Below are 24,409 nucleotides of genomic sequence, written 5' to 3'. Positions count from 1 at the left end.
CATACGATTTTTGTGTCATGAAATATGATTCTTTTCACAAAATATTCTTCTTTTGATCTTTCCCAGTCATTTAAAAATGTAAAACTGAGGGCTGGGGATGTGGCTCAAGCGGTAGCGCGCTCGCCTGGTATGCGTGCAACCCGGGTTAGATCCTCAGCACCACATACCAACAAAGATGTTGTGTCCGCCGAGAACTAAAAAATAAATATTAAAAATTCTTTCTCTCTCTCTCTCTCTCCTCTCTCACTCTCTCTTTAAAAAAAAAAAATGTAAAACTGAATCCCCAGCACCACAAAATAAATAAATAAATAAAATTTTTAAAAGTAATAAATAAAAATTTTTAAATATAAACATCAGTCTTAGCTCATGAGCCGTACGAAACCAGGCACCAGGTCATGGTGGGCCGAGTCCCGTTACAGATGCTGACTCTGAAACCAAGTGGCGAGCACCAAGGTCACCTCTACAGAATGGCTTCAACAATGATGCAGAGGATGGGACGATAAATGTAATGTCCCCTCTAATTAGTTCATTGTCAGTCATCTCCCATCCTGAGGCTGGGTGTTTCTCCCGACACCAGTCCACACTAGAGTCGCTGTCATCTTCTGACTGGACCCTGAAATTCCTGTCCTTGCTCTCGCCTCTACAGTGCACAGGATCCCTTGAAAGCACAGGTCCTATCACATCATGCTTCTACTCAAAAGCTGCCAAAGCTCCAAGTCATGGGGAACAGATAAAATCCAGAGTCCTTCCTATGGTCTACAGGGCCCTGCAGGACTGATCCCTCCTGTCCCTGTTTTTCTTCACTCCTGTCGTTCCAGCCACACTGATTCTTGGTCCAGGAATATTCTGGACTCCTTCCTGCCTCAGGGCCTTTGCACCACCTCTTCTTTCTGACTAGCATTCCCATACTCTCCTCCCCCACTGGTTCCTTCTTATTATTCTGTTCTCAGCTCATACGTCACTTCCTCTGCTCTCAACAGCCCCTTGACTCTGCCAAGCACTCTGAGCACATGCCTCCATTTCCATTTCTTCCTGGCACTGTATTTCCTGGTTATTTATTTCCTTACTCACAGTTCCTCTTTCCTTCCCAACTGGAAAGGTAAGGTCCCCAAGGGTGGAGACCTGGTCTGCCTCGCGGATCCTCCTCCCCAGCTCCGTGAGCACCCCCAGGGCCTCACACCTGCCAGAAGTCCCCACCACTGAGCTGGACCACCAGCGTCCAGGGGATCAACTCTTACTGTCCAGTGAGTACAGATGCCCCAGCTGGGAACAGTGCTGGGGGTCAGAGGCCAGCTGAAAACACCGACTGGTGAGACTGTGAGACGGGTCCTGCATCCTGCCCGCAGCAGGCCTGTGCCTGGGGGTGGGCGACGATGCCGCCCAGGCACTGCAGCCCAGGGAGCACCCAAGGAACCTGGCTGCCACCAAGACCACGCCCTGTGCAGCTGCTGGCTGAAGGCTGGCCCTGGGAGGGTCTGTGTGGCCACTGCTGCCCACAGGGAAAGAGTGAGCAGCTCTCCCAGACACCCCTCCATGCCCAGGGCCCCCGGCCACGCTGCTCACAGCCCGTCACCCAGCCCGGGAAGCCCGAGACTGAGTCTGAGCCCAGGCCCAGGCATCAGGTTCCCTTCTGGCTACTCTTTCAAGGCCAGAAAAAGGCCACCGAACAGCAAGGGAATGACACTCTCCTACTAGAAGCCAAGTCCAAGTCTCCAGCTCCTGGCTGCCCGTCACTGCCCCACACAGTCCAGCGAGCCAGCCACACTTTAAAGCCACTACACTCTCCCGAATTCAAAGTGATAAAAATAAATACCAACGGTTAATTCTGAGGGCTGGGCAGGAAGTGACAATCACCGTAGTGAAGGCCGAGGCGAGCTCAGCCTGGGCCATCACTCCCTAGTCAATGCTCAACGGTATCACATCGTGGGATCACAGCCAGTGATCTGAGGTTGAGAGATCACTCCCAGCTCAGATGAGGGAAACCGAGGCCAGAGACGCGAAGTCAAGTCACCAAGAGCACACAGCTAGGAAACAACTGACCGGCTCAGGGACAAGTAAACCAAGCCAGTGTCCCTTCCCCCATCAAATGACCCTCTAGGCTCAGGTCTTCCACCAGTCAGAATCCCTGGTATGGAGAAGGCTTCGAGGCTGAGATAGGCCAGCACCATCACTGGGCAAAGGCAGGATTCCCAGGGGTGCTGCCAACCTTTCTTAGCAACCAACCTCCACCTGTATCTCTTCCTCTCTTTCTTAAGGAAATTAAGCTTCTTTAATGGCAACAGAGGTGGACACTTGGGGCTACACAATGTCTTAACTTTCAAGCAGTCTGGCCTCTCCTCTCCAAGGGCCTGAGCCAGATAAGGCCCCAGGAGAAGTGAGACCCCTGCCCCCCAGCAGGATCTCGAGTTCTTGGGGGAGTGCTTTTCCTTGGAGTATATTGACTGATTTAAAAGGAAAGAACTGCAATTTGCACACCGACGCCCAGTTCAAAAGCAAGACAGAGAATCAGCAAAATAGACTTGGCCTGGCTGCTACTTAAAGAAAAAAATCTTTCCCAAGTTGGCAGATCTTCTGCCCCAAAAAGCCTTGCAAAGGTTCTCCTCTGAAAAACGTGGACTGCTTCCCCTTCCCTCTGACCGCGGCACCCTCTCCCGGCCACGTGGCTCTGGAGGCTGGCACCTCCTCATGACATGTGACCCTGTTGATACAAACTTGACACAAAAACATGTGTCTGGCCAAGAGAAGTGGCTTAAGGAATCTAAGAAACTTCCTCTGCCGCCATTAGACTCCATTTCAGAAGGGAACAGACCAGGAGAAGTCCTGGTCTCCGGGAATGAGCCCCCCAGACCAAGAGAAGAGCAACAGGGTTTCAGTTCCTCTAAAGCTGTCTCTCACTCTTCCCTGCCACGGGCTTCCATTTCTGCAAACCAAATCCTCCAGATTGAAGCCAAGTGTACTCCTAGCCCACAGCTTCTCCAAGAAAGTGTCCCTCTCCACTCCTCCCAGAGAGAAAAAGGCAGGTGTAGGAGTGTAGGACCGTGTTGAAATCAAGACAAGCTAACAGTTAATCTGTCAAGCCATATTCGGAAACAGTCGACAGAGGTAAAAGGTTCAAGAATGAGCTGTAAAGAAATTCCTGGAAGGAACTGGGGGTCCCTGTGATGTAGAAAAAGGGAGAGAGCGACGATTCTCCCCATTTTACAGGATGTAAAACTGAGACCTCAGATGGGCCAGGCACTTGTCCAAGTTCTGAATCCTGGGGACAAGTACACGGGGCTCTAATGGGACGTAGCACAGGCTGCTGCACACAGCTTCTGGGAGCGCGACAGCCCGGGCGGTGGCTGCCCCACCCGGTTCCCGAGGGTGGGGGGCCGCGCGACCCCGCCCACCCACCTTGGCCCCGCCTTGTTCCTCTCTTGCTCCGATTGGCCCAACTTCTCCAGGCCCGCCCCTTCGCAGCTCCCGACATATAAAAGCCCCCCGCCCCGGCCGCTCGACCTCCACTCGCCGCGGGCCTGCGAGCGCCCGCCCCTCGTGGGGGACGGGCCGCGGGGTTGGGGGGCGGGTGGTGTCGCCCCAGCCGGGCCCCGGCCCCCTCCCCCACGGCCCTGACAGTCGCCGCCGCCATTTTGACCGCCCGCCCCTTCCCCCTGGACTGTGATTACAGCGACACCCGCTGCCCGGGCCCCACCGCCTGCCCTGGCCCGGCCAGCCACCCAGGGCTGTCCCGGTTACCTCGGCTTCTCCCCACTTCTGTCCGCGGAAAGGCTTTTCGGAGGTCTCAGAGGCGATGTTGGGAGGGGGACGGAACGTGCCAGGGTCCCCAGGCCGCGCCGGGGGGGCGGGGGTGGGGGTCGACCAGGCGGTTGTTGTTGTTGACTCGCGTTGCCGGGTTGCTTGGTCGCCACGACTACCGTGGCTATGGCGCCTCCGTTTCCCTCACCGGGGCAACTGTTGCTACCCACCCTACTTACGTCACGCGTAGGGGCGGGGCCCAGAGTGATTGGCGGTGCCGGGAGAAGTGATTGGACGGCGCCAGGCCCTTAAGATACGCTATTGGCCCCTGGCCACGCTATTCAACGCCCTCTTGACTTCCCGGCGCTCTGATTTATCAGTATGAACGTCCCTCAAAGGAAACTGAACCCTTAAAGGCAGCGGAGCCCGTCACTCCCGCAAGGAAGCAGCGGGCTAAGAATAAAGGGGTGGGATCTGTGAAGACGGGATTGGGTTGAGGCTATAAAACTTGCCTTCTGGTTCGACTAAAGGGATGTCGATCTAGCCCAAAGGTTTGCCGCGCTCTCTGGTTGGAAGACGTGCGCGTGCGCAACCCGCAAGGCCAGTTGGGAGTTGTAGTCCTCTCTTACGAACTTCAAATGACTTCCCAAATCAAAAAGGCGAAAAAGGAAAGATTTCCTTCGTACTTCTCGCTTTCACTGTGGGCGAGTTTCTAGCTTCTCACACTGACGTCATGAGAGGAATGCGGTGACGCACGCCGCCCTCTGTGACGTCAGCGGCGGAGGCTGGGCTCGGGGTTCGATGACGTCACGGGCGCTCTTCCCCACTGTCCCTTGCCCTGAGAGGGTGGCGTGGAAGTGCACAGCACAGGCCGGGTTCGATCTCGGGTCCCAGACTCCGAGCGACCCACTCCTCCGCCCGGGTCGGCCCTTGGGAGCCACCGCCGCGCCCTCTCCGGCCTCCCCGCCCCATCGGGCCGGGAAAGGTCACCGCTGGCCGGGCGACCGCGGCTATCTCCGCCACTCAGGCGGCGCGGCCGCCCCGGGAAAGGTCTCCCCAAGGCGGGGGACTTAATTAGCTGTTCCTACCGCGGGCGATAAGCAAAGGTCAGCGCCCAGCCTCTCCCCGAGAAGCTCGCGCCGCCCGCGAGGGCTCCACTCAGGGTCCCCAACCCGCCTGGACGCGGTGCCTCGCTTTCCCCAGGAGACAGGCGCGAGGAGAAGTTGGACAGGCCGAGCCCGGGCCAGGGTGAGCGCCTCCGCTGCAGAAACTTAATATTCTAATGCAGTATGTTTTCAATATCAGAAGTAATGGAAATTAATCCACGATGAGCCAAATACCAAAATGTTAAAGAAAGGCAGGACCCCTCGGCCCTGGGAGTAGGCCAGAGGTGAGTCTTGCAAGCACAGGATCGATCTTGTCTTTGACTTTTTTATTTTTTTTTTTTAAACCCGGTTGCTGGGGATTTAACCCACATCCTGACTCGCCCAGGCAGGCTCTCCACCACTGAGTTATCTGCCCCCAGCCCTGTCTGTGTGAGTCTCTGTGTGTGTGTGTTTTTCACGATTTTTCTAAATGAGTAGATTATAGCTGCTCTTACCACAGGAGTGAAAAATGAATATGCTAATTTATGATATAATGAATATGTTAATTTGTTCCTGTATAGTAACCATCTTAGTATACTATCTATGAATCTCATGCAGTTTTTTTGGCTTGGTTTTCTTGCTGGGGAGGTGTTCTGTTTTTGTTTTGTTTTTGTAGCAGCCCAGGGTTGCTCTACCGTCTAACTACAACACTCTTTGTTAATTACACCCACTTTGTATTTTATTTTGAGACAGGGTCTCACTAAGTTACCCAAGCCAGCCTCTAATCCCCCTTCCTCAACTTCCTGAGTGGGTGGATTGATTAGTGTATCTTACAGCATCATGTTGCGTATTACAAATACACAATAAAATTTATTTTTATAAGATTTTAATTCTTATTTTGGGGTGTTGGAAATTGAACCCAAGACCTCACACACTGCTGTTCTACCACTAAACTGCACTGCACTCCCAAGCCAGATCGTTTTCGATCTATTTTGATCCTCATAATTTTTAGTTTTGCATATATTTTTGTTCTCTTAATATCGATTATCTTGATGACTCAGTTTTTTGGCACCTCCTTGAATTTTATACCCCCATCCCCCTGAAGGTAGAGGAGGGAGGAAAATGCTAAGAGCTTGGAGATTTTAAGTCCAGCTCTGCCGTGTAACATTGAGAAAGTGGCTCCACCTCTCTGAGTGTCTGTTTGCTTGGTCAACCAACATTATACTGCTCTGTGCAAGGCCCTGGGTGGTAAAAGTGAAGAAAACAGAGAAGTCTGTTGCTTTGCATTCTAGTAAGAGAGACACAATAAACAATGAGATTAATTAATAAGACAGGTCCACACAGGCCTCAAGAGCACCATAAGAAGGTGGAGAGAAGAAAAAAAATAAAAATCACAGCCGATGACCTCTGAGCAGTGCTCCAGAGTTCGCCTGAGTGGTCAGGAAGAGCAAACCCAGGAGACCAGCTGGATGGAGCTGCCGAGGAAAGGCTGTCGGGGGGAAGGTCTGGCGAAAGCCTCTGGCAGGGAGAGCGGGAGTTAAGGGTGGCCGCCTGCAGCCCAGCCAAGTGCAGCCTTGCCCCCACTTGACAGGTGAGCAAACAGAGGCTGGGGAGGGGGGAGCTCTCCCCAGGATCCTCCCACTGGAGGCCCAGCGCCCAGGCAGCCTGCCTCCCTTCTGGGGACTTTCCTGTGCCCTGGGTGTGACCCCAAATAGGAGGGGAAAGCAGCAGCCCCAGTCTGCCTGGAAATGCCAGCTGAGCCTTCGCCCCGACAGTTCCCCCAAGAATTGGCGACTCTTCCAGGAAGGAGGCGCCCAGGAGTGACCCCTCAGCCCCAGCAGCTGCTTCTGGGGAAGGGTTCAGGGTCCCTGGACCAGCCACGGGGGCTTTGTTGTCAGGGAGGGAACTTAGAAGCCCTGTTTTTACATCCCATTCCACCTGCAGAAGTCCCTGAACCCAAGATGGGCACAGCCAGGCCCCAAGAGCATTTCCTCCGACAACAAGATTTCTTGTAGCCAGAGTGGCCCATGCCTACGATCCCAGCTGCTCCCGAGCCTGGGAAACTTAGCAAGACCCCGTCTCAAAAGTAAAAAATTAAAAGGGCTGGGGATGTGGCTCGTGGTAGAGCGCTTTCCTAGCAAGGCCCTGGGGGACAGGGAGGAGAAAAGATTCCTTGTAAGTCCCATGGTAGGGAATGCTAGGTGGGAGCTTCCAACAATCTTTGTTTTATCTGATGGTGGCCTAAGTACAGAGGTATAAAATCATGAATTCTCCATCCTTGATCTGTGTGCATGTTGTACCTCCACTCCAGAGTCAAAACTCCAACATGCATGGACACCGTGGCCCACGCCTGTAATCACAGCGACGCGGGAGGCTGAGGCAGGAGGATCACAAGTTCAAAGCCAGCCTCAGCAACTTAGCCAGGTCCAAGCCACTTAGCAAGATCCTGTCTCAAAATTAAAAAAAAAAAAAAAAAAAAAAGCTGGGGATGGAACTCAGGTAAAGCACCTCTGGGTTAAAACAAAACAACAGGTGTGGTGACAGGCACCTGTCATCCCAGCTTGCTCAGGAGGCTGAGGCAGGAGGATCATTTAAGTTCACAAGTTGAAAACCAGCCCCAACCACATAAGCAAGATCACCTTGAAATCAATAACTAAATAAATAAGTTTAAAAATGCACTTGCACTGGGCGTGGTGGTAATCCTACCAACTTGGGAGGCTGAGGCAGAAGGTTTGCAAGTTCAAGGCCAGCCTCAGCCACTGCCTGAGGCCCTAAGCAACTCAGTGAGGCTCTGTCTCACAATAAAAAATACAAAGGACTGAGGATGTGGCTCCGTGCTAAAGTGTCTCTAGGTTCAATCCCCAGCACCATAAACAAACACACTCGCAAAAAAGTCCAAAGAGACCAGAAAGTCTAAGGAGAGTGCCCGCTTAAAAAAAAAAAATGTGGAAGGAAAGAGAGAATTAGAGAATCAACATGGTCGCGAAATCAGTGAGATCATTGATTTTAGCAGCGATCGTCGGTGAGCCATCGGATATTAGGAAAGGTGCTGGGGACGACGAAGTATGCTCAGGCACCGGAGGGTGGCCTGCAGAACGGCTGGGTACAGGAGGCAGATTCGCCAGAGAAGCCAGACCGTCCTCACCAGCCTTCCCTGAGGCGAGTCTCCGTCACACTAGGAGGACTGGCCAGCCTGCTGGGCCTCCTGGTGAGATCCAGAGGAAGCGCCCAGCTTCCCCTAGGACACATCTGTCCAGAGGTTAGACCCAATGCTCCTCTGTCACTCTGACACCCAGTTTACCGGAAATGGAGGGGGTAGGGGAATCCGTTAAATGACATCAGGAAGCAACAGACAACCCAGAAGGGTGGGGACAGCCAGGACTATGCCAGTCTTTTCAATAAGTCACTGAAAAAAAGCGGGGACAATTCTAGGGCAGGTGACACCATTGATATTCGGGGGTCAAAGCACTCTGTAGCAGGGCTGTCCTGCACCCCGTCCACGTTGACAAGTTCCCCCGGCTCTGCCTGCTCAAGCCACTGGTCTCCCCCACCCACCCCAGCTGTGACAAAGATGTCTGTCCTCACCTTGGCCAAATGTCCCCGAGGTGAACATCCTCCCCGGCCAAGAACTGCTGCCCTAATTGGGAGCCATGACCCACATCTGTCATCCCAGCAGCTCAGGAGGCCGAAGCAGGAAGGTCACAAGTTCAAAGCCAGCCTCAGCAGTTCAGCGAGGCCATGAGCAACTCAGGGAGACCCTGTCCCTAAAGAAAAGCTCAGAAAGGGCTGAGGATGTGGCCCAGGGGTTCAGTGCCCGTGGGTTCAGTCCCTGGCACCAAAAATAAAACTAAAATTAGCCCAGCTCCTGAGGGGGGCAGGACGGTCACAGGTGGCAGGCCAGCCTGGGCAACACGGTATGCCCCCGTCTCAAAAACTAAACAAAAATTGAGCCCGGGGCAGGGGCCGGGGACGTAGCTCGGGGTAGAACCCTTGCCCAGCACGCACGAGGCTCTGGGTCCCCCCTCAGAACTGGGAAAAAGAGTCGTGGGACAGACCAGAGAACCTCCCCCGGGTACGCAGCTCGTCACAACAGTGGCAACCTGGTCTCCACAGCAAATGACAAGAGGGAAGGTCTACTTACGCGGAGGGAGGAGGAAAAGAAGGTCCTTCAAAGCCAACCGCCGCGTTCAGGTGAGTCGAAAAGGGAGCATGTGACAGGTGACAGACACGCGATCACACAGCCTTCTCTCCCGGGGAGCATTGGTCAGGGAAGCCAGGGCGTTTCTGCTCATTATCGTGAAGTGCAGGGAACAATGATCAAGCTGGTTCTAACAAACTTTCCACATGATGTCCAGGACCAATGCCGTACGTACACAGAGATCCCTGCTGTGGAGCCTGGGGTCAGAGGGTGCCACCCAGACACGGCGGCAGGCGGAGTGCTGATGGGTGTGTGTCCCAGCTGCTTGGGAGGCTGAGGCAGGAGGATCCCTTGAGGCCGGGAGTTTGAGGCTGGCATGGGCAACATGGGAAGTCCGCATCTCAAAAAAAAAAAAAAAAAAAAAAAACTACTGGAGATCCTCCTTCATTTTACCTAAAGGCAGAGTTGGAGCAGAAAGGAATGGACAGAGATCTAAAACCAAAACAGAACCCCAGAGGCATGTCCTAAGTAGACGGAGTTGAGGGAAGAGGCTTGATGCATATCTCCAGGAACATGTATCAGCCTGTCCTATTTCTGCCTTTTTGCAGAGGAACAACTTCTTAAAAATATATATTTATTTTTTAGTTGTGGTTGGACACAATACCTTTATTTCACTTATTTATTTTTAGGTGGTGCTGAGGATCGGACCCAGGGTCCCACACATGCCAGGTGAGCGCTCTACCGCTGAGCCACAACCCAGCCCCTGGGAGGAGCAACTTTAAAAATATATATATATTTTTAGTTGTAGATGATCACAATACCTTTGTGTGTGTGTCTGTGTGTGGGGGGGAGGGGGTATTAGGGATTAGAACCCAGGCCTTGTGCCTGCGAGGCAAGCACTCTACCAACTGAGCTCTGTCCCCAGCCCACAATACCCTTATTTTATTTACTTATTTTTATGTGGTGCTGAGGACGGAACCCAGGGCCTCCCACGTGCGAGGCAAGTGTTCTACCACCGAGCCCCAGCCCCAGCCTGAGAAATTTTTGCCAAGAGGAAGTTAAAGGAAGTAATAACCGCTTTGTCTCAAAAGCAGCAAGAACAACTAAATCACCACACACACACACAACGACAACGACAACAATGTGGCGCTGAGCTCAAAGGATGCAGACAAGGTCTAGTTCCCCGAGGCTGTTGTGCTAATTTCAGGGAACTCCTGCAAACACACAGAACACACATACAGAATGGTACCTTACCCACGGGTAAGGCCCTGGGATCCATCCCCAGTACAGGCCAGAAAACAGGAAAGAAGAAAAAGAATTTCAGAGAACCCGGGAACTGTGAGCGTGTACTTGGTATGAGAGGCACAATTTGTTAAGGTAATGGCATTGCAATTATGTAGGAAGGTGTCCTTATTTTTCCACGATGCATGTATTTTGAGATGATAACTCCTGCCAGCGAGGTTGCAATGATATAGCGCATGCATAAATCACCTGGCTCAAAATTGAGCAAGTATGAGTCCTCAGTGAATGTTAATGGCCATTTTAAAAGAAGTTTGGAGAATTGGCAAACGGAAAAAAAAAAATATTTCTAACTCATTTCATCATCAGATGACAAGTTTCCTTAATATACAAAGAACTCCTAGAAATCAAGAAGAAAAAGATCTACCACCCAAAAGAATCATGGCCAGGAGAGGTACCTAGAGAGTAAAGAGAAAGCCATAAACAGCTCTAAACACATGGAGCTCTGCTCTGCCAGCTCTTGATAAGAGAAAGGCAAATTTTCTCTCCTCTGAGATCCTATTTTTCACCAGTGTATTGGTAAAAATCCAAAGTTTGATACGAACCCAGTAAGGGCAGAAGGAACAACTCTTACCCATCAATATATGCAAAAAATCGTAAATGGGCACAATCTCTGACTCAGAAATCCCACTTTGGAGAATTTATGCACAGATCCACTTGCATATGTGTGAAATGATGTTTGTACAAACTCCTGATTGTGGAAATGGGTGGGGAAAAAATGTCTCCCAGAGTGACATCAACTATGGGCATCCGCGTGGAGGATGACCGCCACTGCAAAAAAAATCAACGAGGATGCACGAAGATAGTCCGGGACTTGTGAAGAAGGCTGCCTTTCACTGAATTCCTGGCATATGCCACCACACGGACGATTTGTTGTTGTTGCTGTTGTATTTTATTTAGAGACAGGGCCTCACTAAATTGCTGAGGCTGGCTTTGAACTCACGATCCTCCTGCCTCAGCCTCCTGAGCCACTGGGATGACAGGTGTGCGCCACTGCTCCCGGCTCCCACAGATGAATTCTAACAACACTGTGCTCAGGGAGGCGAGTCGGACGCGGGACCCAGTGCTCACCACACCCCCAGCCCTTATTTAATTTATTTATTTATCATTTTAAATGGAAGCTCTGCATCTGGGGCTGTGGCTCAGTGGCAGAGCACTTGCCTGGCATGTGTGAGGCACTAGTGGGTTCCATTCTCAGCACCACGTATAAGTGAATGAAATAAAGGTTCATCAATATCTAAAATAAATATCTTAAAAATGTGAATACAGGACTTTATTCCCCTCCCCTCTACTTTTTAAGTCAAAAGTAACATATTCAGTTGGGGAGGGGGGAGTGGTGCATGCCTGTAATCCCAGATACTCAGGAGGCTGAGGCAGGAGGACTAAGAGTTTGAGGCCAGCCTCAGCAATTTAGAGGAAATTTGTCTCAAAACAAAATAAAAAGGGCTGGCAGGAGGTTGGGGAGCTCAGAAGAATAGTGCTTCTGGATATGATCCTCAGGACCCTACACACACAAAGTAACATGTTTAACAATTTTTATGATGTTTAACAGTTTTTTATTGTGGTAAAATATACATAAAATTTATCATTTTAAACATTCTTAAGTATACAATTAAGTGGCATTAAGGGTATTCACATTGGTGTAAACATCTCTACTATCCAGCTCCTGAACTTAAAACAAAATCATTTTATTTCATTTATTTATTTGTATCATTTTTGTTTTCAGTGCTGGGAGGAAACCCAGGCCTTGTGCACCCCCCCACACACCCCATACCAGGAATTGAACCCAGGGGGGCTTAACCCCTGAGCCACATCGACAGCCCTTCTTTGTGTTTTATTTAGAGACAGCCTCTTGCAAAATTGCTTAGGGCCTCGCTAAATTGCTGAGGCTGGCTTTGAATTCATGATCCTCCAGCCTCAGCCTCCTGAGTCACTGAGATTACTGGCTTGTGTCACCACACCCAGCTCCTCTCTGTCTCTTTAAGGACACTTGTCATTGGGTTTAGGACCCACCTGGCAATCCAGGATGACCCATCTTAAGGTCCTGATTCATCTGCAAGGATTCTTTTCTCCATTGAGGTCACACTGGGCTGGGATATTGCTGGTGGTACAGCCCTGTCCTGGAGGGAGGGTGGGGACCCATCCCCATTCAACCCACCACACCTCCCTGGAGCTGGGTAGGGGCTGTGCACTTCATACAGTTTCACAAACTTACCCAACAGCCTGCTGGGTGCACTTCTTATCTCCATCTTCCCCTGAACTCAGAGAGGTGTGTGGCTTTGTCCAAGGTCACACAGGAAGGAGGATTCAAAACCAGCCCCACGGAGCCCAAATTTCTGATTCTATGTGAGGCACCACGAGATGTCCGTCCGGCTTCATCAGTTAAGTCAGTCAGCAAATATCTCCCCAGTGTGTCCCGCCCCAGCCTCGGGGCCAGTCATCAGCTCTGAGGAAAGGGCCCAAGGGCACGTCCCCAAGGAGTGACCCTGAGGAAAGGCAGCGGGTAAGAGCGGATTATTCATCAGCCCTTTAGAAGCAGAACAGTCAGATCGTGGCCCTGGGCCCTCAACACCCACACAGGGCAACCCAGGCCAGGAACTGGTCATGGAGAAAGTTCTACCCAGAGGGACCGATGCCGAGGAGTGCTGGAAGAATCTGATGCTCCGTCCTGGAGCCTTTCCTATTATACAGACAAGGAACCCAAGGCACAGAGAGGTGAACTGACATTCCCAAGCTCACACAGCGGGAAAGGGGCAGAGCAGGGAGTCCACTCAGGCCTGCCTGTCACCGGAACTCCTCCTTCTGTCCTCAGGTTTTACATTGAGATAAAACTGATGTGACATGAAATAAACTCTGTGTGTAGAGGGCTGGGGGTGGGCCCTTGCACAGGCTACGCACCTGCTCTACCACCGAGTCCCACCCTGGCCCAGGATGGCCACCTACCTGTGCAGCTCAGCTGTCCTCAGTCCACACACGGGTTCTTCGGCCACCCCTCTGTCTAGATCCCAAACATTGTCATCGTCCCCTCAAGAGGCCCCAGAGCCGTTAGGGGTCACTCCCTAGTCCCCCCACCCTGGCCCTCTTTCTGTCCCTAGCTTGGCCTATTCTGGTCATTTCTATAAATGGACTCCTGCCATGTGTGGCCCTTTGTGTCCAGCGTCTCTCGCTCAGCGTGGGTTTTGAGGTCCGTCCATGTAGCCCGGCTCAGGAAGAGGTCCCTGAGGGACGTCTGCAGATACCACAACCCACGGGCGTTCAAGTCGCTGCTCTAAAAGGGTGCAGGGTTCCCCAGAGCCCACACACACCCTCCCGCAGATTCAAAAACCTCCGTAAGTTACTTAGGATGCCAAATACCATGTGAATGCTATGCACATAATTGTTGTACCGCACACTTTAGAGCTAATGACAAGAAAAAGTCTGTTGTTCAGTACAAATGCAGGTGTGTGTGTGTGTGTGTGTGTGTGTGTGTGTGTGTGTGGTTGGGATCGGACCCAGGGCCCAGCTGGGTGCAGTGGTGCACACCTGTCATCCCAGCAGCTCTGGAGGCCGAGGCAGGAGGATCGTGAGTTCAAAGACAGCCTCAGCAACAGTGAGACGCTAAGCATCTCAGTGAGACCCTGACTCTAAATAAAATACAAAATAGGGCTGGGGGTGTGGCTCAGTGGTCGAGTGTCCCCAAGTTCAATCCCCAGAACCGCCCCCCCAAAAAAAATCCCAGAGCCCACCAGGTAAACACTTTAGCCTTGAGTGCACCCCAGTCCTCTGTTTTATTATTTTGAGACAAGGTCTCACTGGGTTGCTGAGGTTGGCCTCAGACTTGTGATCCTCTTGCCTCAGCCTAGCTCCCTGAGTAGCGGGGGTGTGGCTGGGTGCCCACCCGCTGCAATATTTTCTAAGAATATTTTCCCGCAGTTGGCTGAATTCAGGGGTCCAGAGGGACAACTATTTTTTTATGTGGCTGAATAAATCCCCTTGTCGAGTGCCACGATTTGGATGTGGAGTTTCGGTTTTGTCACGTGACAGGCTCTGGTGACATGCACAGTGGTGTGGATACACTCGGTGCCACTGCGCTGCACGCCGACAGTGGGCTCCAATGGTAAAGTGGGTGTTCTGTGTATTCGGCGCATGGTGGCTGGATGTCACTGGGACTCGGTGATCTCTGGTTGCTTTGGGGTTTTTGTTTGGCAGGGCTGAGGGTGGAACCCAGGGCCTTGTGCACGCTAGGCAGGCGCTCTGCCCCCGAGCTGTGCCCCAGCCCCATGTGCTGAGGTCTGCTCAAGTTCAAAGATGTCATTACAGGGCTGGGGACAGAGCTTTGTGGTAAAGCCCTCGCCTGGCACACAGATACCCTGGGCTCCATCTCCAGCACCAAAAAAAAAAAAAAAAAAAAAGCGCTCTTGTCTCTCTGTTGAAGATGACAGCCAGCTCAGCCACTTCACTCTGTCCCTGGCAAAAGGTTATCACTCGGCGGGGCAAGCGGGAAAGGTCGCCTTGGGGGCCGTGCTGCCTTCCCTCTGCTGGGGGAGATAAAGGAGGTCACCCAGCCTCCTCCAGGCAGGGAGGGGGCCGCGGTGTATAAATGGGGGCCAGGAGGCAGCGGAGTTGCTGACCCACGCGGGCATCCGAGGCGTCGTCTGCTCAGCATGGCCAAGTGCACGCTGCTGCTGCTGCTGGCCCTGGCGGTGCTGGCCGGGCAGCTGTGGCTGGTGGCCGAGGCCCGGGCAGCGCCCTACGGGGTGAAGCTTTGTGGCCGTGAATTCATCCGGGCGGTCATCTTCACCTGCGGAGGCTCGCGGTGGAGGCGGTCAGGCCTCCTGGCCTCCGAAGCTATGGGTGAGGCCGGGGGGAACAGGAGGAGGAGGGAACAGAGGGCCCCATGGGTCCAGGGAGCCCGGGAGTGAGACGCTGGGACGAGAGGCCCCAGGAGTCAGACCCCTTCCCTGCCACGTTCATCTGGGCGCCCTGCCCAGCCTTGAAGCAGCGGCCAGGGGTCAGGGATTGGCAGAGCCACTGGGCAGGGAAGGGGGCAGCCAGCCTCCCCAGAGGCTATTTTCCGAGCTCCTTCCGAGTGCGCAGCCCACACTCAGCAAGGCTGTGACGGGGGCCACAGAGTCCTGAAGATGGAGGCACTTTCCTGTCCACTCGGGCAGGTGGGGTGAGCCATGGGTGTGTAGGTGGCTGGATTCTGCTGACCAGCAGGTGACCCGCCCCAGCATCCCGATTCCCCTCCAGAGATCCAGTCCGGGAATCTTGCCGAGTGGTTAAATGGTGCGATTCAGTCAAGGCAGATGAGAGTGAAGGGTGGAGGTGATGGGGAGGAGGGGCGTGGATGGACGCACGGATGATGGACGGATGGACAGATATGTGTGTGGACCCAGAATGCACAGGGACTGGGCTCACTTAGTAGTTTTATGACTTATTAGCTGTGTATTTTTGTGCATGTCATTTCTCATTGCCTCTGAAAAGTGGGAGTGACAATGACAGCACACCCACCTCATGTGGTTGCCATCGAGAGGAAAAACCCATAAACGCACTTACAACGGGCGTCTGGCACACAGCTAAGTGCTCAGTAAACAATCAGTGCTATTTTGAGTGCTTATCATGTGCCCAATATTGTTGTAAATTTTTATTGGTATTAAGTCTTCTACTCCATATAAAATTCGAGAAAATAGGAGTTATTTCCTCCACAAGGTTGATAAGGAAACAGAGGCTGTGAAAAGTAAGTTCACCTGGTGACAACTATAACTTGGAGAGGCTATCTCCCAAAGCCTGCTCTTAAACATCATGGCCTCAATAAATAAAGAGTAGGAGGAAATAAATGACGGGGAAACCAAGCTTAAGTCAGGTTGAACGATCTGCCCACTGAAACTGTTGGCAGAGCCAGAAAACCAGCCCAGGACTAAGTGGAATCAACATGTTGAGTCACAAGGCAGAATCACAAGAGCAGAGAAGAAGCTGAGACAGTCAGTGGCCAACATTCTGGTCAGAGTAGCAGCGGAGTCCCAAGCCACAACTCTTTCCATCTTTTACAGGGGACGTATTCTGGGATGCAGACACTGATGCAGACAGCCTGGCAGGCGAGCTGGACGAAGCTGTGGGCTCCAATGAGTGGCTGGCCCTCACCAAATCTCCCCAGGCCCTCTATGGTGGTCAACCCAGCTGGCAGGGGACCTCTGGGGCTCTTAGGGGCAGTCGAGATGTCCTAGCCGGCCTCTCCAGCAACTGCTGCAAGTGGGGGTGCAGCAAAAGCGAAATCAGCAGCCTCTGCTAGACCAGCAGCTGAGCAGCCAGCGGACACCAGAGGTGGTGCCCCAGCGCGGCTAGCCACTGGCCTGTCTGACCGGCACTTGTCTTTCTCACTCATTCATCTTCAAGCCCCAGAGGCCAGGTGCCGTGAACTCAGCCAGTCCCCTCACCCCCACACCTTGACCTGGGGCCCTAGGCCAGCTCTGTCCCTCCCTGGCCACATGGAGACCCCCCATCTTGACTTCTGACCTCGCCCCAACATCAGTCATGTCTCGGCCTGGCCCACACAGTCCCGTGTTCCTACTCTACCCAAACTGGCCCCAGGAAGACCTCTGCTCGACGCATGGCACCAACTGTGGTGGCTGATCCCTCCCTGGCCCACCCACACGACGCCCGCATGCAAACTTTGCAGCTTCCTTTTCCCTGCCTCGCACCCCCTGTCCCTGCCAGTGCTCCATGGCTGCAGACCCCGGAGATGGGGCAGGGTTGTCACCCAGGTTCCCTTACAACCTGGGATGGGAGGCGCAGAATGAGCATCAGAACCTTCCACGACCCCAATAATAAAAGCTCGGAAGCCCTGCAGGGCGTGTGCGTGGCGCTGCTGGGGCGGGAAGCGGGGGCAGGTTTCCGCGGAGCCGGGCTCCGCCGCCGAGTCCCCCGGACGCCCCGGGCCACCCCCACATCCCCCGCCCAGCCCCAGCCCGTGGAGCCGGGGACTTTCCGCGGGGCGGGGGACGGGGCGGGACCGAGTCAAGGTGCGGGGGCGGGGCGGGGCTGGGCGACCCCGCCCCCGGCCGTGCCGGAGGCGCAGAGCGAGCGGCCGCGCAGGGCCCCGCAGGGCTGGGTGGCACCGGGGGTCCCGGGGAGTCATGCGGGGGCGCGGGGCTGCCCGCTTCTGGCCTGGGCCAAAGCTCCAGCTGCTGCTTCCGTTGTTCCTGCTGGTCCCCCGAGCGCGTCCCCTGGGTGAGTGGCGGGCAGGCTCGCGCCCTGCGCTGTCGGCCGCTGCGCTCGCCTCGGAGCGCCCCGTCTCCAGAGCGCGGCGCCCAGAGGAGCGAGGGGCGAGGGGCGAGGGCCGGCGGGAGAAGCCGGGGAGCGGGCGGCAGCGCGGTGGAAGGGAGCGCCGCGCGGGTGTGTGACAACAGGATGTGGCTGGCAGAGAGGAGGAGGAGACGCTTTGCCCAGAGCCCGGGCAGGGGTGCCCAGCGCCCCCGCCTTCACCCACTTCTGTTAGCGACCCCTGAACGCCCGCTGGCCGTTGTTAGAAGCCCCGGAAAGTCCAGTTTGAGGGATGTTCAGGCGACCGGGCCATTTGACCCCCTTCCTCGGGACCCTCTGCCTCCCTCTCCAGGCGGCCCCGGGCCACTGCAGTGCCACGGAGTTGAACCTTTGGGGAACTTGAACTGCTCATGGGAACCTCTTGGGGACCTGGGAGCCCCCTCTATGCTGCACCTCCAGAGCCAGAAATAGTGAGTACCCGGGGAGTCTGGGGAAACTGAGGCATTGAAGGTGGCCACTCAGGTCCCAGCTTGCTCTGGGCGAGGAGATTCAGGAGTTCGGCCCCCCAGCCCCAGTCCTCCCGGACTCTGCAGCCCGCCTAATTCCAGACCCTTCTATTCTTCTGCCTGACCTTTCCTTCTCTGAGCGTCCCTTTCCTCCCCTTTTAAAGTGGTAGTAAAAACGGAACCTGCTCCCAAGGTTGAGTCTGAGGATTCAACGAGGCACATGGCAAGGAGAAAACGCTTCATGCTTTTGAAGCTGTTTTATTATCCCTGTTTAACCTCAGGCAAGTAGTTTGACCTCTCTGAGCAGACAGACAGATCAGCCGGTTGCTCTGGATCCAGCTGTGAAAGAGGTAGATTAAAAGCCCAGCCCTCATGGGGTCCAGAGTTCAAGGCAGAGACCCGAGCCACATCGTGGGTACTTTCTTCTTCTTCTTCTTCTTTTTAATGGTGGTTTAAATACACACAAGGCACAATTTACCATTAGTGGTTACCGTTAGTAACCACTTCTAAGTATTCCATTCAGCAGCCTCAAGTACACTCACGGTGTCATGCGGCCACCACTGTCCATCCCCGCAAGTGCGCGTTTTAGTTGGTAGAACGCGGGAGAGTGGGGGACGTCCCCTCTCCCGTGTGAGTGAGATGAAATTCCTGTCACAAAACTGTTCTGAAGTGCACAGTTCAGAGGCATGGAGTCCCTTTGCGCTGTTGGCCACCAGCCCCGGCCCCAGGGCAAACCCAGGCGCCTGTCCCCCTCCTGGTCCCTGACAGCCTCCATGGACTCTCCGCGTCTGGATTTCATGCCTGAAGCTTTGGAGTCACGCGACACGTGGCCTTCGAGGCTGCCTCCCCTCCCTCCACCTCAAGGGTCCCGGGTCCCGTCTGTGATGTGGCATGGGGTGTCTCCATTGTCCCGCGTGGGGACAACATGGGCCCCGCGTGCGTCTTCCCAGTTTGCTTCATTCCCCCTAGAGATGCGGGCTGTCTGCCTGTTGGGGTATAGGGCTGCCCTGCGTCTGGGCCTGCGAGTTCCTGTTCCGGTCCCTGTTCCCTTCCCTGGGGCCTGGGGCCGGGGGTGGCCTTGCTGTCCTGTGGCCGGTCTGTGTTCAACATTGAAACTGCACCTGCGCCTTTCGCATTCCCACCGGCCTCGGAGGACTGTGCCGGTTTCCCCACATCCTCACCAACACATGGTTTTTGGGGAGTCTTCTCTTTTGTCTTGTTTTCGTGACTGAGGCGTGAAATCCAAGCTTTGGGGCTCTCCTCAGCCTCTCCCCCTTCCACACACACATCTCATCCTCCATCAGCCAGCCCTAGTGGCTCCCCCTTCCGTGTTACCCGCGACCCTGCCGTTCCTCCCAGGTCCCCAGCACCTACCCTGACCCACCATTGCCACTGGCCAGAGCTGTGCTGTCGGGTGCCTCCTGGTCCCTGGTTTCCAGGTCAAACCCCACGCTCTTAACAGCGCACACCCCTCCTCTGCTCAAGAACACTCCATGGCTCCCACCTCATTGAGAGCAAAAGCCCAAGTCCTCCCTTCAGCCCCTGAAGCCCTGTACAATATGCCCTATCACTTCCCCGCCTCTCCTCCCCCCACTCCCGCCATTGCTGGCTCCCCCCCAGCCACGTGGCCTTTCTACTGTTTCTCAAACACTAGCCACAGTCTACACCCGGTCTGATTGCTCGTGGTATCCCACCACCTGGCATGGCTTTGACTGTAGGCTTCGCTTCCTTTTCTGCCCCTGGAACAGCTCCAGAGGGCAGCCCTTTGTTTGGGTTTTAGTTCTAGTCTCTGCTTCTAGAACTTGGCTGTTTGTTGGCTGAATGGTGCATGGACCCGAATGTGCATATGTACAGTCAATGCTCAATAAATATCATAACATGCACAGATGTTCCTCCTATTGTATAGTCCACCTATTGTAAGTTTAAAATAGGGTGAGTCACAAAGGAATCGAGCTGGGCGGGGTGGCGGGCGGGGGGCGCAGTCAGTGCCCCCAGGCTCCCCCCAGGCTCCGGGTTCAATCTCCAGCTCAGAGGGCCTCCCTGGGCCTGCGCATGGGCAGGAGCATCTAATGAAAAGCCTCCTTTATAACTAAGTGTCCAGCCTCTCGTGAAATTTACCGAACACTTCACTGAAATGGAAAAATGAGAGTTGTCCAGAATCGCCGGCCCAGGAAAAGATCAGAATTTACAACAAAATATCTGCGTGTGGTGCTGGGATGGAGCCCAGGGCCTTGCCCGGGCCGAGGGCTGCACCATGGAGCCCCACCCAGAGCTCCAGACCTGGAACCCGGTTTCCACCTGCACCATCGTAAAGTTGAAAATCTCCAGTGGAGCTGCCATCATGGGCGACCCTCTGTATCAGGTCCCCATAGCTGTTTATTCTCCTTTGGTGTTTATTCCCCTCCCCTCTCCGCCTTTTCAGTTGGACGGTTATTGCCCTCATCTCGTGGGTGAGAAAAGGAGGCACAGAGAAGTCAAGCTCCTTCCTCCAGTGCACACAGCTCCGAAGCACCAGCGCCGGGCTTTGAACCCAGGCGAAGGCCAGCTGTTCCAAGGGCCGTTGTCCCGTGGCCCTGGCTCCAAGCTGGAGCCGTCTCATGCTCACATCTCTCCTCACAGCCATTCCAACAGAACCCGGACCGTGGCGGTGGCCGCGGGGCAGAGCTGGGTGACGGTTCCTCGGGAGCAATTCACCGCGTCTGACACTCTGCTCGTCTGGGGGACCAAGGCAGGCCAGGTCCTCTGGCCCCCCGTCCTCGTCAACCTGGAAACCCGAAGTAACGTGGCGGGGGGTGGGGAGCTCTGGCCGGGGTGGGTGGTTCTGGGGGCCCCGGCTCACTGCACCTCGGCCTCCCTCCCCAGTGAAGCCCAGAGCCCCCCGGCTGCGTCCCGAGGTGGACTTTTCAGAGGACGAGCCCCTGGAGGCCACGGTGCAGTGGGAGCCGCCTACCTGGCCACCTCATAAGGTCCTGATCTGCCAGTTCCACTATCGAAGATGCCCAGAGGTGGCCTGGACGCCGGTGAGTACCAGGGACTCTCTTTCCCTGCCCCGTCCCCAGCAAGTCCCGGGGCATCGTCTCCAGGTCGGAGCCCAGCCCTGGGCTGGCTCTGCACCTGCCCCAGTCTCCTGCGCCCTGTGCCCGTCTTCCTTCCTGCCCCACGTCTTCCTCCCACAGTCATCTACAGCCAGCCCCCCACTTCCAGGGGCGCTGCGCCCCCAGTTTGCCAGATGGGGAACACAGGGGGCTTTGGGATGTGTGGACTGGTTTTCTTGTCCTTGTCCACTAAACAATGCAGCGTAACAAATAGACACGCAGCCTTGACGTTGCGTTAGGTTTTACAAGTCGTCCAGAGAGGGTGGCCGGCCTGCGGGAGGACGTGCTGAGTCCTGTCCCAGGGCTGGGCTGTTTTATCGAAGGCACTTGGGCATCCTGGGATTTTCGTATATGCAGGGTCCTGAAACTGGTCCCCTGAGGGTGCCCAGGGCTGGCGGTGTAGGTCTCACACAGGCACCGACCAGATACACTTGGAATACTTCAGAAGCTCAAAACGTCTTTCTCCTTTTCTGGAATGAGTAAAAGTCCTGGAGTGGCTTGAGTTAACCTTGAAATAATAACATGGCGATGTTCAGAGAACACCCCCCACCCCATGTGCCTGCCCGGCTCTGGGTTCTCTGCAAACACGAGTGTATTGAATCCTTCCATGAACTTGTGGAGGTTGCTGGCTTTGACACCTTCCCATTGTAGTGCAGTGCCATGCAGCCTGGCTGTCAGCGACGGTCAGAAACAGATGATCAAAGCCACTGAGCCTGGCATGGTGCCTGTGGTCCCAGCTACTTGGGAGGCTGAAGTTGGAGGATGACTTGAGCCCAGGAGTTCAAGGCCAGCCTGGGCAGCATAGTAGAACCCCGTCTCAAGAGAAAAAAAGAGGGCTGGGGATGTGGCTCAAGCGGTAGCGCGCTCGCCTGGCATGCGTGTGGCCCGGGTTCGATCCTCAGCACCACATACCAACAAAGATGTTGTGTCCGCCGAGAACTAAAAAAATAAATAAATATTAAAAAAAAAAAGAGAAAAAAAGAGATAGATATCCATTTTATACTTCTCTTTATACAGAGAAGTTAGGCAACTTCCCCAAGGTCACACAGCAGGAAAGTGGAAGACAAGGCTAGAGCAAGGGGACCCCAAAAGGAGTAGAGGGACCCAGGCAGGCAGTTGAAGAGCACCACCTGGAAGTTGTATAGGGTATTTCCTTTCATATTTCAGTGGTCAAGAACATTGTCACATGGTAGCATGTGATTGCAAACGAGTCTGGAAATGTCCTTGTTCTTGGCAGCCATGTTCCCAAATAACCTTCTGGGGATCTGTTCCCAAAGGAAGAAGGGGAGAATAGACGTTGGGAATATTCAAGTGCCGTAGCCGCGGCCTTAGACACAGAACGCCATGGTGGAGCTGGTGTGCACGTGGTCCCAGCCTCTCAGGAGGCTGAGGCAGGAGGCTCACTTGAGCCAGAAGCTCCAGGGAAGCATAGCAAGACCCCGCCTCCTCCAACAAACAGAACAAGACGACCCGTAAAGAGCAGAGCTGCCTTCATTGTGATCATCTTGCAATTGAGACGAGGGGGCTCTGGACCCTGGCTCCCTGTAAGGAACTGCAGCTCCAGCTCTCAATGGCTCTGTGACCTTGGGCAATCTCCTCACCTGTAAAATAGGGACGGTGCTGGAACCTCCCACCTGCCTCTCCACCGAGCGCGTAGGATGAGCAGCTTCTCTCTCTCGGGAGGGACACTGTCGGTTTTAAGCTGAAAGCCCCATGTTCTGGAACCCGCTCAGCCCTGGGCACACCGGGGGGGTCGGTCACCCCGGGACGACCCTCAGCTCAGAGCCCCCCTCTCTCTCCCCCGCCCTCCTCCCAGCTGGAGCCCGAGCTGAAGACGGCACCGCTGACCGCCATCGAGATCCCAGACCTGGAGCTGGCCACCCGCTACGAGGTGTCCGGCCGCTGCCGGGTGGACACAGAGGCCGAGCTGTGGGGCGAGAGCAGCCCGGTTCTGTCCTTCCAGACGCTGCCCTCTGGTGAGGAGTCCAGGCTGGCCCAGGACCTGGGCCCCTTTTGCTAGGAAAATCTGGCCGATCCTGTCCCTTTCATTTGCCCCCGTTTCCTCATCCTTCCAGCTCCAAAAGACGTGTGGGTGTCTGGGAACCTGTGTGGGCCCCCGGGCAGACAGGAGCTGCTGCTTCTGTGGAAGGTAAGCCCTGGGGGTGGGTGGTCTCTCTCCAAAACCCAAGGGCACCGGCAAGACAGGGGACTCTGCTGCCCCCTGGAGGTTGCTTCAGGGATTCAGGGCGAGATGCTCCGGGGGCCTGGCCCAGCCCCTGGCCAGGAGCACACCTCCACCTGTGTCAGCCGCCTGAGAGACCTGACACCTGGCACAGGTACAGAGGGGCGGCAGGTGTGCCCTACCTTCATATTTATTTATTTATTTATTTAATGCAGTGTTATGGATCGAACCCCAGGTCTCGTGCATGCTAGGCCAGCACTCTACTACTGAGCTACACCCCCAGCCCCACACTTTGAAAAAAAGGTTTTTTTTTAGTTGTAGATAGACACAATGTTTTTATTTTATTCATTTATTTATATGAGGTGCAGAAGATCGAAGGCAATGCCTCACACATGCCAGACAAGTGCTCTACCACTGAGCCACAGCCCCAGGCCACCCCTAGTTACTATATTAACCAAGTTTACAGATGAGAAAATGAGACTCAGAGGTTGCACCAGCCACACAGCGACAAGGAGCAGAGCTGAGATTCACTGGCTTTCACACAGTGGTTATCAGCTCCAGTGTCTTCATTTTATGATATTTTATAATATCCATGTACTATGCCAAAATGAAATATGTAGATAACACGATTCATGTATTCATATGTTTTAAAATATACACATGAGGCCCGGTTCAGTGATGCATGCCTGTATTCCCAGTGACTCACGAGGCTGAGGTAGGAGGATTGCAAGTTCAAAGCCAGCCTCAGTAACTTAGGAGGGCCTTAAGCAACTTAGTGAGACCCTGTCTCAAAATTAGTATTTTTTTAGTTGTTGATAGACCTTTTTATTTTATTTATTTATTTGTGGTGCTGAGAATCGAATCCAGTGCCTCACACATGCCAGGCAAATGCACTACCGCTGAGCCCCAGCCCCAACCCCGAAAAATTAATATTAAAAAAAAAAAAGGTTAGGGATGTGGCTCAGCGATAAAGCATCCTGGGCTCAATCCCCAGTTCAATCCCCAATATGTATGTATGTATATGTGAATATGTGAACACACACACAAGAAAATCTTAAATTGTAGCATTAAGCAGAAAATGAAGACGAAATAAGGCTACTACATAAATGGCAAAAGATTCACTTCAC

At 54.1% G+C, this 24,409-nt stretch overlaps 2 protein-coding genes across 2 annotated transcripts; both read left to right on the top strand.

The window, feature by feature from the left end:
- The first annotated feature begins 14,900 nt into the window (after window positions 1–14,900).
- On the top strand, window positions 14,901–16,528 carry LOC113190532 (relaxin-3). Its single transcript, XM_026399877.2, has 2 exons — window positions 14,901–15,090; window positions 16,290–16,528. The coding sequence occupies exons 1-2, from the start codon at window positions 14,901–14,903 to the stop codon at window positions 16,526–16,528; spliced, it is 429 nt and encodes a 142-aa protein (XP_026255662.1).
- Window positions 16,529–17,341: 813 nt separating this feature from the next.
- On the top strand, window positions 17,342–23,436 carry LOC144251599 (interleukin-27 receptor subunit alpha-like; the record flags this gene model as incomplete). Its single annotated transcript, XM_077794441.1, has 7 exons — window positions 17,342–17,466; window positions 17,852–17,969; window positions 20,625–20,782; window positions 20,868–21,025; window positions 22,917–23,076; window positions 23,176–23,262; window positions 23,338–23,436. Coding segments are annotated over exons 1-7 (874 nt in total), but the record flags the coding sequence as incomplete, so codon positions are not given.
- Window positions 23,437–24,409: the final 973 nt, after the last annotated feature.

This window comes from Urocitellus parryii, unplaced genomic scaffold (genome assembly GCF_045843805.1).
Source record: "Urocitellus parryii isolate mUroPar1 unplaced genomic scaffold, mUroPar1.hap1 Scaffold_118, whole genome shotgun sequence".
NCBI lineage: Eukaryota > Metazoa > Chordata > Mammalia > Rodentia > Sciuridae > Urocitellus > Urocitellus parryii.
Note: the sequence above shows the minus strand (reverse complement) of the source record. Positions and strands in the feature narration are given on the sequence as shown.

What these genes read in the sequence shown, in the direction of transcription:
- LOC113190532 (XM_026399877.2), top strand. Translation starts at nt 14,901, where the DNA reads ATGGCCAAGTGCACGCTGCTGCTGCTGCTGGCCCTGGCGGTGCTGGCC. An exon ending in CCTGGCCTCCGAAGCTATGG is followed by an intron (nt 15,091 to 16,289) that starts GTGAGGCCGGGG and finishes CATCTTTTACAG; the next exon opens with GGGACGTATTCTGGGATGCA.